The sequence below is a fragment of the Ovis aries genome, chromosome 3, assembly GCF_016772045.2.
Source record: "Ovis aries strain OAR_USU_Benz2616 breed Rambouillet chromosome 3, ARS-UI_Ramb_v3.0, whole genome shotgun sequence".
NCBI classification, from domain to species: Eukaryota; Metazoa; Chordata; class Mammalia; order Artiodactyla; family Bovidae; genus Ovis; species Ovis aries.
In genome coordinates, this window is record NC_056056.1 from 212044494 (window position 1) to 212063314 (window position 18821).

General features: G+C 44.8%; 1 protein-coding gene across 7 annotated transcripts in view; it reads left to right on the top strand.

Annotated features, from left to right (window-relative positions):
* The window catches only part of CRACR2A (calcium release activated channel regulator 2A), a 153775-nt gene that overhangs the window by 60270 nt on the left and 74684 nt on the right, over nucleotides 1-18821 (top strand). For 6 of the 7 annotated variants that reach the window (XM_042247631.2, XM_042247635.2, XM_027967993.2 and 3 more), the window contains one exon: nucleotides 18176-18426. In XM_042247631.2, coding sequence (XP_042103565.1) covers nucleotides 18211-18426 — 216 coding nt within the window. In that variant the 5' untranslated portion in view covers nucleotides 18176-18210. Of the gene's footprint in view, nucleotides 1-2208; nucleotides 2357-18175; nucleotides 18427-18821 lie in introns of all 7 variants that reach the window. The other variant, XM_042247632.1, reaches the window with a different exon arrangement.

An 18821-nucleotide genomic window follows, 5' to 3' on the forward strand; every position in this document is an offset into this window, starting at 1 on the left:
AGTTACTCTGTAAGGAGAAAGGATCACCTGGTCCAAATAGCTCCCTCTGGTGCTAGTTGTTTGCACAACATCCTTTGCTTTTTCTTCACTGCCATGATCTTGACTTGTGTATATTCACTAATTTCGTAAAAGCGCCTTCCTGCACTGGGAGACCTTTTTGGCTCCTCACTCTATCCCAAGACCCAGTTCAATCTGATGCCTAGAACCCAGAAGAGAATTGGGAAAGACTATGGTTTAATAAATGCACTGATGAGTTCAGCAGCCTGGGCGCAGCAGGAGAGGCTCAGATGGTGGCAGGGAGGGGGGCTGGAGCTGGGGTGCTCAGCAGCTTTTGGGGGCCTTCTGTAAAGAGAAGCAAGGTTAACTATGGAAGGGCAGGACGGATAAAGAAAACACATTGGCCTTGCAATCAGGACCCTGAGCATCAGACATGTTCTTGTCCTGAAGTTTATTTTCTTTGTAACCTTGAGAAAGTGCTGTGAAGGTCAGGGGTGGTGTTTGTCGTGAAATTGCTTTATCAACCAAAAAGTGGCTTCAGTTCAATTCAGTTCAGTCACTTAGTCATGTCTGACTCTTTGCGACCCCATGGACTTCAGTAGGATGTTATCCATGCCTCCTTGCCCAAATGTATTTCTTATTCATTTGATTTAGCTAGGCCAGTTCGCTCATCTTTTTAAGAAATGTTTTTTTCCTTTACTGCAAAATAAGACGTTGTTATGATAAATATATTAGAAAATTCAGTGAGGTACCACCTCACACTGGTCAGAATGGCCATTGGCAACAAGTCTACAAATAACAAATGCTGGAGAAGGTGTGGAGAAAAGGGAACCCTCCTACCCTGTTGGTGGGAATGTAAGTTGGTGCAGTCACTATGGAGAACAGGATGGAGTTTCCTTAAAAAACTAAAAATAGAGCTACCATATGATCCAGCAATCCCACTCCTGGGCATGCATCCAGAGAAAACTATAATTCAAAAAGACACAGCCATTCCAATGTTCATAGCAGCACTATTTACAACAGTCAGGACATGGAAGCAACCTGAATATCCATCGACAGATGAACTGATAAAGAAGATATAGTGTGTGTATATATATGTATACACAATATATATACATGGTGACATATTACTCGGCCTTAAAGAAGAATAAAGTAATTCCATTTGTGGCAACATGGATGGACCTAGAGGTTATCGTACCAACTGAAGCAAGTCAGACAGAGAAAGACAAATACCATATAACATCACTTATATGTGGGATCTAATATGTGACACAAACTTATTTACAAAATAGAAACTGACTCGTAGGCACAGAAAACAAACTTAGAGTTACGTGTGTGTGTGCTGAGTCAATTCAGTCCTGTCCTCCCTTTGCAACCCTATGGACTATAGCCCACCAGGCTCCTCTGTCAGATGGGATTCTCCAGACAAGACTACTGGAGAGGGTTGCCATTTCCTCTTCTTTATGGTTCCAAACAAGTTTTAGGACTGTTTTTTTTTTTCCTGCAAGAAATTACATTGGAAACTTGATAGGGAATACAGTAACTCTACAGTTGGCTTTGGGTAGCAAGGACATTTTGACAATGCTAATTCTTCTGATCCCTGAACATGAGCTATCTTTCCATTTATGTGTGTCTTCTTAATGTCTTATAATTTTTCATTAATGTCATAATTTTCAGTGCACAGATGTTTCACCTCCTTTGTTGAATTTATTCCTAAGTAGTTTATTGCTTTTCGATGCTACCATAATTGAGGTTGTTTGCTTCATTTCTTTTCCAGATAATTCACAGTTAGTATATGGAAATGCCACTGACTTCTGCATGCTGATTTTGACTCCTACAACTTTTCTGAATTTATTGGTTAGATCTAACAGGTTTTAGGGCTTCCCTGGCGGTTCAGATGCTAAAGGATCTACATGCAATGTGGGAGACCTGGGTTCAATCCCTGAGTTAGGAAGATCCCCTGAAGAAGGAAATGGCAACTCACTCCAGTACTCTTGCCTGGAGAATCCCATGGACAGAGGAGCCTGGCAGGCTACAGTCCGTGGCGTCACAAAGAGTTGGACATGATTGAGCAACTGACACGCACAACAGGTTTTAGGTGAAATCTAAAGAAGATATTCTGTACATAAAGTTTTGCCATCAACACACACACGTTTACGTCTTCCCTTCTGATTTGTCTGCCTTTTACTTCTTCTTGCCTGCTTTCTCCAGCTAGGACTGCTGGCGCTGTGTTGAGTAGGAGTGGTGAGAGTCAACACTCGCATCTTGTTCCTGATCTTAGAGGAAGGGCTTTCAACTTTTGACCACTGAGTGTAAAGTTAACTGTGCGCTCGTCCTGTATGGCAATCCTTATGTTGAGGTATGTTCCTTCCGTGCCCGATTTGTTGAGAGTTTTTTTTTTAACCATGAATGGATGTTGAATTTTGTCCAGTACCTTCCGTGCATCTCTTGTGATGATCCTAGAAGAGCTATCTTTCATTCTATTCATGTGGTGAGTCACATTATTGATTTGTATAATTTGAACTATCCTTATAAATCCCACGGACAGAGGAGCCTGGTCAGCTGTAGTCCGTGGGGTCACAAAGAGTTGGACGTGACTTCACTCTTCACTTTATAACCCAGGCATGCATCCCGCTTGATTATGGTGCATGATCTTTGCAGCGGTGCTGTTGCTTTTGGTTTGCTAGTATTCTGTTGAGAATGTCTATTTTCATCAAGGATATGATGACAACACAATTGCTTAAACATCAAATGACAGAGATCTGTCCCAGCCCATTGGGGAAGTTGGTGAAACAAGTAAAATATCACCTAAGTTTGTCTAAAGGAGGCCTCTGGATGAGAAAGCTTGTCACTCTTCCTAAATCTTCTCGCCTTGTAGTTACATGTGGGCAGAAGGGTCTGGAACCTTTGCCAGCACCTCTCCATGGGACACTGCTGCCTAGGTACTTGTTACTGATAGAAGTCACCTCCCCATGGAGCATGACCCATCTCTCCATCCTCTTTCCTCTAATCTCCTCCCTCTCCCATAGCAATGATGAGGGCATGTCTACCTTTGTGTACAAACATCACTGCTCACTTTCATATTCAGTGTCCCATCTGACCCTCCTTCATGGGACAGGTGGAAAACAGTCCTGTGTCCACCCTGATGCCCCAAGCTCTTAGCTCTTTACTCTAAGTCCCTATTTTCCCTTTGATTATCATGTTCCACCTGCTTTTGAAACTTGGCAGGGAAGGACTGGAACTAAGGGGATCTGGGAGCACGTATTTAACAGAAAACATGCAGAACATTCTCATTCGTGCTGAGTTGAGAGAGCTGTCTTAGGCTGAGTTGCCCAGAAGCAGGCCCCGAAAGAGTGATTTGCTTGATTATGCTCAGTCAAATGATGTATTAAGGAAATGCTCCAGGAAGACCTAGTGAAGGAGTGATTCACAGGACAGGAGAGAGGAGGAAGCCAAGGGTTTGATGTGGGACGGAGGTCCAGCCTCAGCCTGGTTCCATAAGAGTGTAAACCCAACTCAGAGTCATGTCAGCTGGAGACTGGGAAATGGGCTTCCCCACTTCCGCACCAGGCAGGCATCGGCTGAGAGCTATTTAGGGGTGACTGGGAAACTTCAGGCACTCCTGGCTCTGCCCGTAAGAGAGAGTAACTCCAGAAGCCCAATGGTCGGCCTTCTAAGAGTCCCAGGTGCAGGGAGCTAGGGCAAAGGTGGGGGCAGTGGAGGGGGTTGGGTAGTGCACAAATGTTGGAAGGGATGTGGGTGGAGCATCTGTAGTGTTGCCTGGGTAACTGCATCCATAACCGTGTTCAGCTGTACCACACTGATGCCTCTGCCTCTAAAACCACTTTGAAGCTTCCTCATTGGCCAAATGGGGATCCTGTTAACTTGCCCGTTATCACAGGATGATTGTGAAAACAAAGTGAAAGAAGTCGGGGGCCCAGAACCTTCTTGACAACAATAGAGACATTACACAAAGCCAGGTGCCATTATCCAGTCATTCTCTCTCAGGATCAGAGGATATATTAGCTCGTGGTCTTTGCCCGTCTGGCCGGCATCAGCACTGACAGCCTTTGGAGAGAGCTTGTTCTGTTGGGAAGAAAGCAGGCACTTTTTTTTTTTTTTAATGTTGATACATTTTGCAGCGATGTCTTTAATATATACCAGCCGCCTTGAAATACATCTAATTAACCACCAGATCTCATGCTGAGCCTGTGGTTGGCTTTGATGTGCTCATCAGCAAGGAAATATTGGAAGACTAATCATAACAGGACTTAGCTCCTATAAAACACCTTTTATCTTCAAAGTGGTTTACAACCACTAATTATGAGAAGAATGAGGGTGAACAGCAGCCATCTCATGGAGACCCCAAACCATTATCAAGGCCTTTAATGTGTCTTATAATAGAGCAAGACAAGTGTGAGCGGGGCTGTTGAACATTAGCTGTCCAGACTTGGGAGAGTTGTTTTACAGTGGTAGAGACAGCTGTTCCCTGTCTCCCTTGAGGTGGAAAAGGAAATTGGACCTAATTCAAGGGAAGAAGAGGTGCGGTGTAGCAGTTGCGAAAGGCACAGCAGCTAGAGTGGTGAGTCGCCCTCTCAAAGGTGTTCCCATAAACCTGCCCTTATAAACGGGCTGGTGGGGCAGGTGTCCTTCCCAGTGGCCTGGGAGGGTGAGGTCACGTCATAAGGTCCTCTCCCGCTGGGCCTTCAGTGGTAGATTTCTGCGCTTCTTGACTGTGTCTTTTCTGAGGGGGTTTTGTTGTTGTTGTTTTTTTTTTGTTGTTGTTGTTGTTGTTTTGTCTATGAGTTTATTTGTTAGAATTGTATCAGGGGTGGAGGAAGCCAATTTGGGTTTCATCATGATAAGAACAGGCTTCCCTGGTGGCACAGTGGTAAAGAATCAGCCTGCCAGTGCAGGAGACATGGGTTCGATCCCTGGGCCAGGAAGATCCCCTGGAGAAGGAAATGGCAACCCACTCCAGTATTCTTGCCTGGGAATCCAATGGACAGAGGAGCCTGGTGGGCTACAGTCCATGGGGTCACAAGAGTCAGACACGACGGAGCAACTAAATGACAACAACAGAGTGATAAGAATAGTAACAGGAGCTGACACCCATAGGTGTTACTCATGCCCTCATTGTACAGGTGAGGACAGAGGGACTCAGAGAGGCTGAGTAGCCTGTTTGTGGCCTTGGACCTGGCATTCTTACCTCTGCAGTAAGAGCCTGCTGTAGAAGGTGGGGTGACTTGTCTGAAGCTCCCTGATACTGTGTGTTGAAGAAGTAAAGAGTAATCTGATATGCAACAGGGAAACTCTCCTTTCCAGACTAGCCTGTCTCCTGAGCTAAATATTTTAATCTTGAGCAGTGGGTGCTGAGGAAGCGTCATCTTTGTTCATCTATGTTCCGGTCCCGCCAGAGGGTCTGCCCAGGGCTGTGGGGCAAGGAGGGGGCACAGGCATAAATGATGGGCAGGCCACCTGTGCGACTCTGAAGCTTGGGAAAAACACATTTTCCCAGGTGCTAAGGTGGATTTAACTTATATGCAGAGTACATCATGAGAAATGCTGGACTGGGTGAAGCCCAAGCTGGAATCAAGATTGCCGGGAGAAATATCAATAACCTCAGATATGCAGATGACACCATCCTTATGGCAGAAAGTGAAGAAGACCTAAAGAGCCTCTTGATGAAGGTGAAAGAGGAGAGTGAAAAAGTTGGCTTAAAACTCAACATTCAGAAAACTAATGGGACCTGACATCTGGTCCCATCACTTCATGGCAAACAGATGGGGAAACAATGGAAACAGTAACAGACTTTATTTTGGGGGCTCCAAAATCACTGCAGATGGTGATTGCAGCCATGAAATGAAAAGATGCTTGCTCCTTGGAAGAAAAGTTAGGACCAACCTAGACAGCATATTAAAATGCAGAGACATTATTTTGCCAACAAAGGTCCATCTAGTCAAAGCTATGGTTTTTCCAGTAGTCATGTACGATGTGAGAGTTGGACTATAAGGAAAGCTGAGCGCCAAAGAATTGATGCTTTTGAACTGTGGTGTTGGAGAAGACTCTTGAGAGTTCATCCTAGAGGAAATCAGTCCTGAATATTCTTTGGAAGGACTGATGCTGAAGCTGAAACTCCAATATTTTGGCCACCTGATGTGAAGAGCTGACTCATTTGAAAAGACTCGGATGCTGGGAAAGATTGAAGGTGGGAGGAGAAGGGGATGACAGAGGATGAGATGGTTGGATGGCATCACTAACTCAATGGACATGAGTTTGAGCAAGCTCCAGGAGTTGGTGGTGGACAGGGAAGCCTGGTGTGCTACAGTCCACGGGGTTGCAAAGAGTCGGAGATGACAGAGGGCCAGAACTGAAGGGGGATCTTAAACATACCCTGACCTTTAAGTCTCAGGTTGGGAATACAGTCTACAGAGTCATCAGCCATTGTCACCTGGGTAGACAGTGGGGACTCACAGATCACCCTCTCAGGAGACCCTGGGCAGAAACAGTAGCCTCACCATTTTCCCTTCTTTGTGAGAGCTGATGGTTGGTGGGTTGACATCACTTGTGGTGGGAAGATTGACACCATAGCAACAAGCAGAAGCTGCAAATTGAGGCTCTCCCCCACCCTCCCCAGAGAACCAGCTGTGAAATATTGTGGTATCTTTTTTTCTAACACTTATTTCCAACACCAAATGTGTGTCCTTGGATTGTCAATTCAATTCTGAGGGCTTGTGAGCCCCTACCCTGTGGGGTCTGCGTTAGTCTCAGAATTGAATTGACAGTGAAGCCCCACTCAAGACAGATGAATCATAGTGGAGAGTTCTGACAAAACATGGTCCACTAGAGGCGGGAATGGCAAACCAGTCCTGTATTCTTGCTGCAAGAACCCCATGAAGAGTATGAAAAGGCAAAAATATATGACACCAGAAGATGAGCCGCCTGAGTTGAAAGGTGTCCAGTATGCTACTGGAGAAGTGCAGGGGGCAATTAGTAATGGAAAAGACCCTGGCACTGGGAAAGACTGAAGGCAAAGGAGAAGGGGCGGCGGAGGGTGAGATGGTTAGGTAGCATCACCGACTCAATGGACATGAGTTTGAGCAGATTCTGGGAACAGTGAAGGATGGGAGGTTGGCATGCTGCAGTCCCTAGGGTCACATAGAATCAGACAGGAATTAGAGACTGAACGACAGCAACAGTAAGAGGGAAGGTCAGTCCTGTGAGTCGGTATGGCTGTGACCAGTCTCAGTTACAGTGGGGACTCAGTCTCAACCAGGGGCTGGTTGAGAAGGGGATGTACAGAGAGCAAGAGAGTGGCCACTGCAGGGGGCCTGAGCATACACCCCAATGTCTGACCCACCACAAATTTTCAAGTCCCCTCCTCAAGTTCATTAACTCTCTAGAAGGGCACACAGAATTCAGGAAGTGCCTTACTTATCACCCTTTGTTACAAAGGATACAACTGGGAAGCAGTCAGATGGAAGAGATGCCCAGGGTAAGGGAAAGATCCTAGGATCCTCCAGGTCCCCCCGAACCCCATCTGTTGGGGCTTCTTTATGTTGGCAGAATTGATTAAATCATTAGCCACGAGTGACTAAGTCAAGCTCCAGCCTCTCTCTCCTTCCTGGAGGTGTGGGATGGGGTTGAGATTCCAACACCCTGTGAATAAAAAATGTCACCTGCCATTTCAGTTAACAACCATATTGCAACCCTCAAGTCATCAGCCACAGCAGCGGCTCCCTGTGGTGCACGCTGAGGGGATTTAGGATGGAGAAAAACCAGGATACTGGCCCTAGATAGTTAAGAGGCATATCAAAGGGATAATTTCAATGAGCCCATCTCTTGCATCTTCTCAGACAGTAGAAACGGGCTAAATTCATTAACTTAAAATGTCTGGGGTTTGTGTGTGTGTGTGTGTGTGTGTGATTAGTAGTAATCTTTTAATCTTTGACTGTAAGTTTTATTTTTTCAGTAAGAACTCCTGTGTACCCGGAGTCCTCCCTTGCCCCTTTGAGACAGAGTGATCTGAGAGGCTGTTTTCCAGGGCTGGATTCTTTAGCAGTCTCCTTGTATAAAATATAGTTCTCAACTTTCAGGCCATGCATTTTTTTTTTCCAGTTGACACTTCTAATCACACGGTTGGTTCATCTGGCCACCAGTCCCCATCCTGAAACCCACCCAAAGCCACCCACCTAAAGTCACTCCTTAGCTTGAACTAAGGTGTGGTTGAAAGGGGCTCATCATAAATAACAAAAGACTCTTCTTTCACACAGGAAGTTCTAAGGGTTTTAGGAGCTCTGCACCAGAAACCAGGCACAAAGACCAGATAGATATTTCTCCTTGTACCACCAATACTTGGGCCTCCCTGGTGGCTCAGTGGTAAAGAACCTGCCTGCCAATGCAAGAGATGAGGGTCTGATCCCTGCGTTGGGAAGATCCCCTGGAGAAGGAAATGGCAACCCACTCCAGTATTCCCACTCCAGTAATCCATCCAATGGTGGATTTCCCAGGCAAGAGTACTATAGCCTGGTGGGCTACAGTCCATGGGGTCGCAAAGAGTCAGACACGACTTAGCAACTGAATACACACACACACACACACACACACACACACACACACACACACACACTACCAATACTTATCCTTCTCAGCCCTCACTCTCCAGGGCCAGTTAGGAAGCCAACACACAATTACTGAACACCTGTCATATGCAAAGTACCAGGCTGGGCATGTGTTCATTTAAATGATCATATGTCAATTCCATACCTACTAAGATTTATGAATAGGGCGTTTGTCTTTGTGGAAGAAATTAGACATATTATGTACACTTGAAAATCTAGCCAACTGGACCAAGCAGTGTGTTCTAAAAAAGAGTAAGAAAGAGTAAGTACTCAGAGGCCAAGGCAATCCAGACCAGGTGGTCAGGGAAGACTTCTCAGAGGAGGAGGAATTAGAGTTGGGCCCTGGAGGCATGTCCAATGCTGAGAGCTGGAGCAGACTGTGAAGGATTCCCACGGGAGGGAGAAAGAACTGAAAACTGCCCTTTGCTGAGTCCTAGAAAACAAACAGAGCCCCAGGTTGCTGGTGTGGCCTTCTCTTACTCTCAGGGGTGGGAAGTTTGAGTTTCAGCTTGGCTTGATGGCCCCAGACAGGTCATGCAGGCCATCTCTCGGAGACTGAGATGCTCATTAATGAAAGGGGGGAAAGGACGGCCAGTTCTGACAGCTTCACATGATGGAGATGGATGGTGGAAGGGAAAGTTCTTTTGCAACTGAAAAGGATAATTAGCATCATTAGGAGTTTATACATCTTGGATTACCGTATCACCTTCCAAGGAGTCATCTCACTCAGATTTTCGAACTAGAAAGAATAATACTGAAAATGCTCTAGAAATGATCGCAAGAGTTCATTCACACTTACCAACCACTCACTGTGTGCCCGTCATCATTCCCAAGTGTTTTGCATGCTTTTGCGTTGCCTGGTCCTCATGGGAAGTAAGTACTGTCCCCTGTGTCTTACAGATAGGGAAACTGAGGTTGGACCCGTCTGAATTGCAGGTGGGTGGCCTGGAGACTCCCCTTCCCCCATGTTCTAAGTTTCAGATGTTGTTGGTGCCCTGCCCACTTCATGGAAGGGATAGTGCTGACCATTTCCAAGTCCTCTGGCCACTTCTAGCTGCCCCTTAGTCTGGGGGGTTTTCTCTAGAACCACAACACATGGCCCCTGGAGTGCTGGCGGCTGACATCCTCAGGGGCAGCTCCCCATGATTCAGAGGAGTTGACATACAAGGAATCCATTTCCTTGGCCTGGGGTTAGATCACTGAGACCTGCGGTCTATCCCCAAGTTCCTGGGAGGCTCCAGTAGCCCTTGGAACCCCCCCCCCCACCCATAGTTGGCTGGAGAAGTGCCTCTTACAGGCTGCCCTCCCTTTCTACTCCATCCATCACAAACTAGCCCCTTTCACCCACATCCCTGTCTCAGGGTTTCTAAGACACCACCTCTTAGGACTCGAGTATCCCCAAAAGACACATTGAAGTCTTAACCCCCAGGACCCTGGACTGTGACCTGATTTCAAAGTTGCCTGTGTGCGTGTTAAGTCGCTCAGTCGTGTCTGACTCTGTGTGGCCCCATGGACTGTAGCCCACCAGACTCCTCTGTCCATGGGGTTTCCCAGTCAAGAACACTGGAGTGGGTTGCCATATCTTCCTCCAGGGGATCTTTCCAACCCAGGGATTTAAGCTGTATCTCCTTCATTTCAGGCATATATATATATATATTGCAGGCATATATATATATATATATTTTTTTTTTTTAACTGCTGAGCCATTTGGAAGTAGGGTGATTGTAAGGGCAATTAGTGAAGTTGAAATGAAGTCATTAGGGCGGGCCCTTAATCAACATGACTGGTTATGTAAGATAGAAAGATGATAGGAACAGGTGTGGAAGGGAGAGGCCTTGTGGTGATGGGGGCAGAGATCAGAGGAGAGATACAGCCGAGAGACAAGGACTCCAGGCTGGCCGCCAGCTGGGGAGAGGCAGGAAAGTCTTGCCTGGAGTCTCAGAGTGAAACCGCTAGGTGGTATTTCGGGGTGCTCTGAAGAACTCTGGTCCTTTATGTCTCTTGTTCAGTCGATAAGTCATGTCTGACTCTTTGGGACCCCATGGACTGCAGCACACCAGGCTTCCCTGTCCTTCACTATTTCCTGGAGTTTAATCAGACTCATGTCCATTGAATCAATGATGCCATCCAACCATCTCATCCTCTGCTGCCCCCTTCTCCTCTTGCCCTCAATCTTTCCCAGCATCAGGGGCTTTTCCAATGAGTCAGCTCTTCGTATCTGGTGGTCAGAGTATTGGAGCTTCAGCTCTAGCATCATTCCTTCCAATGAATATTCAGGACTGATCTCCTTTAGGATGGACTGGTTTGATCTCCTTGCTGTCCAAGGGACTCTCAAGAGTCTTCACTAGCATCACAGTTTGAAGAATCAATTCTTCAGCACCCCACCTTCTTTATGGTCACAGCTCACACAGCTGTACATGTCTCTAGGTGGAAAGAATTCAGCAAGAAGTAAATTGATAGATGAGAAGGGACTTACTAGAACAGGACACTTGTGCAGCTTACAAGTGGATGGGTGGGAGAGTACCACACCCAAGAACTTAGTGATATATAGTTTTATAATCAAAGGGAAAATAGGGAGGTGAAAAGACCACTTTCTTCCTCATCTTTGAGTAGCCATCACACTTCCATCAACTCCTCCTCTAGGTTGGGAAGGGGAGTTTTCTTGTCCTGACGTGGTCAAGCCAGGACTTGAAAAATATTGTTCCAGGTCTCTGTACAATGAATGACTTTCCACCAAATGTGTGCAGAGAGCATGTCCTAGGGGTTATTAACTTACTGAGCTCACTGGGCAGGACGTGGGGCTCATGCCACCATTGTTTTATTGTTTGGAGGCATGTCTTCTGCCGCGTGGTTTTGTTGCTAAGCAAGCCTGCTTGGTTTTGTGGTTAAGCAAACCTGCTTTCTTGAGAGATCATTAACTTACAGGGGTTGCTCATATTTTTTTCTACTTAGAATCCCCTAGTGAGATTAATTGTTTCATCACCAGCTTTGTCTCTATCAAAAGGGAGCACAGCCCACTCTGAGACACTCGGGATTTGGGCTTCTAGCCTCAGGATTGGCCCTCAGAATATGAGAGAATATGTTCCTGTTGTTTAAGCCACTCAGTTTTGGGTCCTCTCTTGCAAAATGGCCCTAGGAAACTGACACACCTCCCGTCTGATGCCTCCTCAATTATTCCTTCACTTGCTCCCTCCCAGGGGCGGTTAAGAACCAGGCCCCCTGAGCTTTTCACAGCCTCTCTGGCTGCAGCTGCCTTTTGCTCAGCAGCCCTCCGGCACCTGCACAGCTTGACACGACTGGCCCATCTGCCTTCCTGTGATGCTGGCAACATGAAGTTAGTTAGTCATTGACAAGTGGGCGGTGGCGGTGGAGGTTTAGTCACTAATTCGTGCCTGACCTCTGAGATCCCATGGACTGTAGCCAGCCAGGCTCCACTGTCCACAGGATTCTCCAGGCAAGAGTACTGGATCAGTGCTGCATACAGAATATTCCTCCACTGGAGCCTGGGTGATTAATAGGATCTGATCAGATACTGACGATGCTGTGGGACTCAGTCCTACCTGCGGCAGGAGAGCTTCAAGGAAGGTCAGAGTGACTCTGAAGTCTGCCTCTGGCATGGTGGAGAGGGGGTACCAGCCTGCTCCATTTTTGAGGAGCCCAGAGTAACAGGGAAGGGGCTCAGAGCCTTCAGAGAGGATTTAGGCTTTGTCTGTGAATGTTCTGATTATAGCCATTACTGAGCTGTGAATCACTTTGGAAGTCTGGGAGATGCTTCTGGAAATATAAGAGGGCTGGATAATTTCCATCCATGTATGAAGGCTTTTATGGAGCCATTCTGGAGGAAGAATGGCAGTCTGCCAGCTCTGATGGAAAAAGGCAGATAAGAGCAGGCTCTCTCTTCCCTTTGTGATGGTGACACCCTTTGTCCACTGCCTTTGGGCCATATCCCACCACTTTCCCTCTTATGGAGGCTTCTTTGGTGTCTCAGACAGTTAAGACTCTGCCTGTAGTGGGGGAGCCCCAGGTTTGATCCCTGGGTCAGGAAAATCTTCTGGAGAAGGGAATGTAACCTACTCTAATATTCTTGTCTAGAAAACCCCAGGGACAGAAGGGCCCGGAGGGCTATGGTCCATGGGGTCACGTAGAGTTGGACAGGACTGAGCAACTAACTCACATACCTCTTCCCTCTTACGGAGTTACTGTCTGGTGGCCTGAAGCATCTTGGAGGCAGAAAGCTATGTTCAGTCCCAGGCCAGAGCATCACCAGGCTTCCTCCAAATGTGAGATGGCCCAGCCCAGCGCAGGGCTTCCATTCTATTTGGAAATGAAAGCAGAAGCTTTTCTGTGGCTTTGTCTTCTCTTCCCCTTGGGAACCCCACAGGTACTATGGGAAGACTGCTGGCCAGGTCAGAGGAGAAAGGAGGTGAGCTCACGCATCCGACTGGGGCAAGAGTCTGCAGAAGGAACCCTGCCTTGCTCCCCTCCTTCCCATGTTCATTTAGCTCCCACACTATGTGACTGAGGGTTTTCCCAGGGAAACTGCTGAATTTTCAGGCATTTCCCGCTTGCCAGAGTTGAAGGTCAAAGGAGGAGTCAGGATCCTGGAAATAAACACAGTAGGTGGTGCAAGATTTGCAAGTTCTGGGAAGCATGAGAAGGGGCTGGGTGGCCTATATATATATTTTTAAGTAGATCTATTGAACTATTGACATACAATTGTTCTGTCAGCTGTGTCCGACTCTTTGGGACCACATGGACTGTAGCCCACCAAGCTCCTCTGTCCATGGGATTCTCCAGGCAGGAATACTAGAGTGGTTTGCCATTTCCTCTTCCAGGGGATCTTCCAGACCTAGGAACTGAACCCATGTCTCCTGCATTGCAGGCAGGTTCTTTACCACGGAGCCACCAGGGAAGCCCATGTGTGTATATACATGTATGTATATATGTGCACGAGTGTCTGTATGTATATGTGTATCTCCAGGAAACCACCATAGCAAGTAAGATTTCGAACACATCTACACCGCCGAAAGGTTCCTCTTGCCCATTTGCCATTCCAGCTTTTCACCTTCTCCCACCCTCCCTTATCTCTTTCCTATCACTTAGATTAGTCATCCTTTTTCATAATTTTATATAAATGGAATCAAATAGGGTGCACTATTTTTGTCCAGCTTCTTTCACTCATGTGATTGAAATTCAATGCAGTTTGTTCGTTGGAACAACAGTCCTCTCCTTTCAAAGCTGAGTAGCATCCCATTGTGGGTTTATATTGCAGCTTTACCCACTCACATGCCGATGAACGTTTTGACTGTTTTTGGCTGCTACAAATAAAGCTTCTATGAACCTTCATGGACAAGTCTTTGTACAGACATATGCTTTTATTCTGTTAGTGAATATTTAGGATGGTAGAAGTTTGTTTGACTTTTTTAGGAAACCACAGAATGTCTTCCAAAGGAGCTGTACATTTGTATGCATTCTCACTAGCAGCATTTGAGTATTCCATCTGATCACCCCATATCTGTACCAAGACTTGGTCAATCTTTTTCGTTTCAGACATTCTAGTAAGTGTATAGTGGCCTTTTATTGTGGTGTTAAATTGTATTTCCCTTATGGCTAATAATGTTGAACATTTTTATGCAATTATTTGATATCAATATATCTTATTTGATGAAGCGCCTGTTCAAATGTTTGTCCATTCAAAAATTGAGTTGTTTATTTTCTGATTAATAAGTTCTGAGGGTTCTTTATATATTCTGGATCAAAATTCTCTATCAGATACATGATTTGCAAGTATTTTTCTCTGTGGAGCTTAAATGGTATCTTTCAAAGAGCAGAAATTTGAAATTTGTATAAAGTCCAATTTATCAGGGTTTCTTTTAAATGGATTATGCTATTGCTACTGTACCTAAGAAATATTTGACTTTAAGCCAAGGTCACAAAGATGTTTTCTTCTTGAAGTTTAATATTTTTAGATTTTCCATCTAGTTCTATGATCCGTTTTGAGTAAATCTTAGTATATGGGATAAGGTATGAACTGAAATTCCTTTTTGCAAATGGATATCCGATTATTCCAGTACCATTTGCTAAAAGGATTATACTTCTTCTGCTGAACTGCTTTTGCAAAAAAATTAGTTCTATATACAGGTCTATTTCTGGCTCTTCTGTTCTGTTTCATTTATCTATTTACTTTTCTGTCTTTATACCAACATTACACTGTCTTCATGACTGCAGACTGAGAATGTCTTGAAATCCGGTAGTGTTCTTGCAACTTTGTTTTCTTTTCTTTCTTTTTTTTTTTTTGAAGTTGTTTTGGCTCTTCTAGGTCCTTTGCATTTTCACATGAATTTTAGATCAGGTTGTCAGTTTCTACAAACCCCGCTGGGATTTTGATTGGGATTGAGATGAATCTATGGATGAATTTAGGGGAGAAATAACATCTTAACAGGACTGAGTCTTTCAGTTCGTGAACATTCAACTCTTTCCACTGATTTTGGTCTTCTTTAAATTCTCTCACCAATATTTTGTAGCTCTCTATCTATGAGTATTACATATTTTTTCTCAGATGTATCCATAAGCATTTCATATTTTTGATGCTACTGTAAATGATATTTTTATTTCAATCTCAGCTTTTTGTTGCTGACATACAGAAGCACAATTGATTTTCGTATAGAGAGTGTGTATCCTTTAAACGTGTCAAAGTCACATGTTAGTTCTAGCAGCTTTTTGTGAATTTCATCAGATTTCCTACTAGACACTCAAGCTGTCTGGGAATAAAGATAATTTTACTTCCTGCTTTCCAATCTGGGTGCTTTTTATTTCTTTTCTTGTCTCATCAAACTGGCGAGATACTAACAACAATGTTGGATAGAAGTGGTAAGACAACATTCTTGTCTTTTTCTTGATCATAGGGCAAAAGTATGTGGTTTTACACCAAGTATAATTTTAACTGTCACTTTTTTTTTTTGTAGATACCCATTTTTAGATTGGGAAAACTCCTTCCTATTTCTAGTTTGCTGAGAGTTTTTGCCAGAAGTTGGTGTTAGATTTTGTCAAATGCTTGCTCTGCATCTATTCAGATGATCATACAGTTTGTCTTTTTAAATTTGTTAATGTGGTGAATTATGGTGTTAATTTTCAAGTGTTAAGCCATTCTTGTACTCCTGGGATAAAACCCCACTTAATCAGAATGTATCATTCTTTTTATACAGTGTTGGGTTCAATCTGCTATAATTTCCTAAAGAATTCTTCCATCTATGTTCATGAAGGTTTTTGGCCTGTTTTTCTTTTCTTTTAATGTTTTTATCTAGTTTGAGTGTCAGGGTGATCCTTGCCTCATAGAATATGTTAGAAAGTATTTCCTATCCTTTAATCTTCCATAAGAGTTTGAATAGAATTGCTATTAATTTCTCTTTCAGTATTTGGTAGACTTCATCAGCGTAGCCACCTGGGCCTAGAGTTTTCCTATAGGAAGATTTTAAACTGACAGTTCAATTTTTTAAATAGATAAAGTATTATTTATGTTACCTATTTTTCCTTGAGTGAGCTTTGATATTTAGTGTGATATTTCAAGGAACGTCTCCATCTCATCTAAATTGATAAACTTATTGGCACAAATTTGCTCATAATTTTCCCTTATTATGCTTTTAATGTCTGTAGAATGTGTAATGGTGTCATCTCAAATCCCTGATACTGTGATATAGTATCTTCTCTCTTTATTGATCTTCTTAAAGTACTAGCTTTTAGTTTCATTGATTTTTCTCCATTGTTTTTCTCTATTGCTTTTCTATTTCATTGATTTCTGCTCTGATTGTTATTTCTTCTCCTTACTTGGGGTTTAATTTGCTCTCCTTTTTCTAGTTTCTAGTGGTAGAAGGTGAGGCTGCTGGACCAAGACCTTTCTTCTTTGCTTTTATATGTGTTTCGTGCTATAAATCTTTCCCTGAGTACTGCTTTAGCAATATCCTACAAAATTTGATATATAGAGCTTTCATGCATTGGAGAAAGAAATGGCAACCCACTCCAGTGTTCTTGCCTGGAGAACCCCAGGGACGGGGGAGCCTGGTGGGCTGCTGTCTATGGGGTCACACAGAGTCAGACACGACTGAAGTGACTTAGCAGCAGCAGCAGTTTCATTTAGTTCAAAATGTTTCTGAAATCCCCTTTACATTTCTCCTTTGAGCCATGAGTTTCAGAAGAACATTATGTAGTTTCCACATATTTGGCAATTTTCTAGAGGTCTTTCTGTTGCTGTTTTAATGTAATTCCAATGTGGTCAGAGTACATACTGTGTTTGACTGAATCCTTTTAAATTTGTTGAATCTTGTTTTGTGGACTGGAATATAGACTGTCTTGGTAAATGTTCCATGTTACACTTAAAAGTGTATTCAGATTTTGTTGGGTAGATTTTTCTATTAATGTCAATTAGGTCAAAATAGTTGACAGTTTGGTTCAAGTCTTCTGTATCCTTTCTGATTTCTGTCTCCTTGTTTTATTCATTATCCATAAAGGGATATTGAAATCTGAATGTGGTTGTGGATTTGTCTAGTTCTCTTTGAATTTCTATCCATTCTTATTCTGTGCATTTGCTTTTGGCATCTGTTATTAGGTACATTTGTGTTTAGATTACTTTATCCTATCGATGAATCATGCCTGGAGAATCCAATGGACAGAGGAGCCTGGCGGGCTATCATCCATGGGGTTGCAAAGAGTCAGACACGACTGAGCAACTGAACACACACATAACTGGGTTTCCAGGCTCCACCTAGGTTTCTTCTTCTTGTGCCATGAACTGAAAATTCTTTCAGCAATGCATGCATGCTACGTGGCTTCAGTCGTGTTTGACTCCGCAACCCATGGATGATAGCCCGCCAGGCTCCTCTGTCCGTGGGATCCTCCAGGCAAGATTCATCAATAGAATAAAGTAATCTAAACACAAATGTACCTAATAACAGATGCCAAAAGCATAGAACAAAACTGATAGAACTGATTGGATTTTCCAGGCAAGAATACTGGAGTGGGTTGTCATGCCCTCCTCTAGGGGATCTTCCCAGCCCAGGGATTGAACCCAGGTCTCCTGCATTGCAGGCAGATTCTTTACCATCTGAGCTACCAGGGAAGACCCAACCCCAGATATCTTCCTCTACTGCTGGTCACCATGACTGAAATCCCTCCATTCGAGGGTGGGGAAATGTGTAGAGGGATCTTGGTGTGGTGCCTGCCTCCAGAGGAACACTGCAGAAATGATAACTGATCCATCAGGATCCGCACTTTTGTTGTTGATTTACATCAACAACATTTGTTGATTCAATTCTCTGGCCGCCTCCTTTCAACCTGGAAACATCTATCCCCCACCACCCCCCACCAATCTTCTCTGCTTACTTGGATGGGCCGGCTGATCTGTTAGTGATCATGGTGCATTTCCCTTGTTATGAGCTCATGATAATTAAGAGAGATACAGGCACACTGATAATTGGTTCTCTGCTTCCCTCTCACCAACCCCCACATCCTTCTCTAGTCTCCTTCCATCCTCACCATGCCTCTCTCTCATCTTCCATCTTCAGGTTCTGAAGAGACTCGAAGAAACTGACAGATCCGGATGGCCACCATTGATGGGAGAATGGTCTCCAGACCCCAGGGATCTAGCCAGGGGCACCAGGGTAGCAGGGCCTGCCTGGGCTCCCTGGATGACCTGCCGTGCGAGGGGACTCAGGAGCTGGCACCAGCTCGGCTGGCCATGCTGAGGAGGGCACAGGAATTCTTTCAGACCTGTGACACTGAGGGCAAGGGCTTCATCGCCCGGGCAGATATGCAGGTAAGGGGGCCCTGGGCTGGGCCTGCTCACCGGGAATACCAAGGGCCTGGGTCTCCCTCTCTTGGGTTGGGACCTGTCTCTTGGGATGTGACGTCTTTAACAGAAAGTGAAAGCGTTAGTCGCTCAGTCATGTCTGACTCTTTGCCACCCCTTGGACTGTAGCCCGCCGGGCTCCTCTGTCCATGGAATTTCCCAGGCAAAAATACTGGAGTGGGTTGCCATTTCCTTCTCCAGGGGATCTTCCCAACCCAAGGATCAATCCCAGGTCTCCTGAATTGCAGGCGGATTCTTTACTGTCTCAGCCACCAGGGAAGCCCTTTAACAGAAAAGATGCCATTAACTCTGTCCTGGAAGGAGACGTCGACCCAGACTCTTCTGGGAGCCAGATCTCCTGG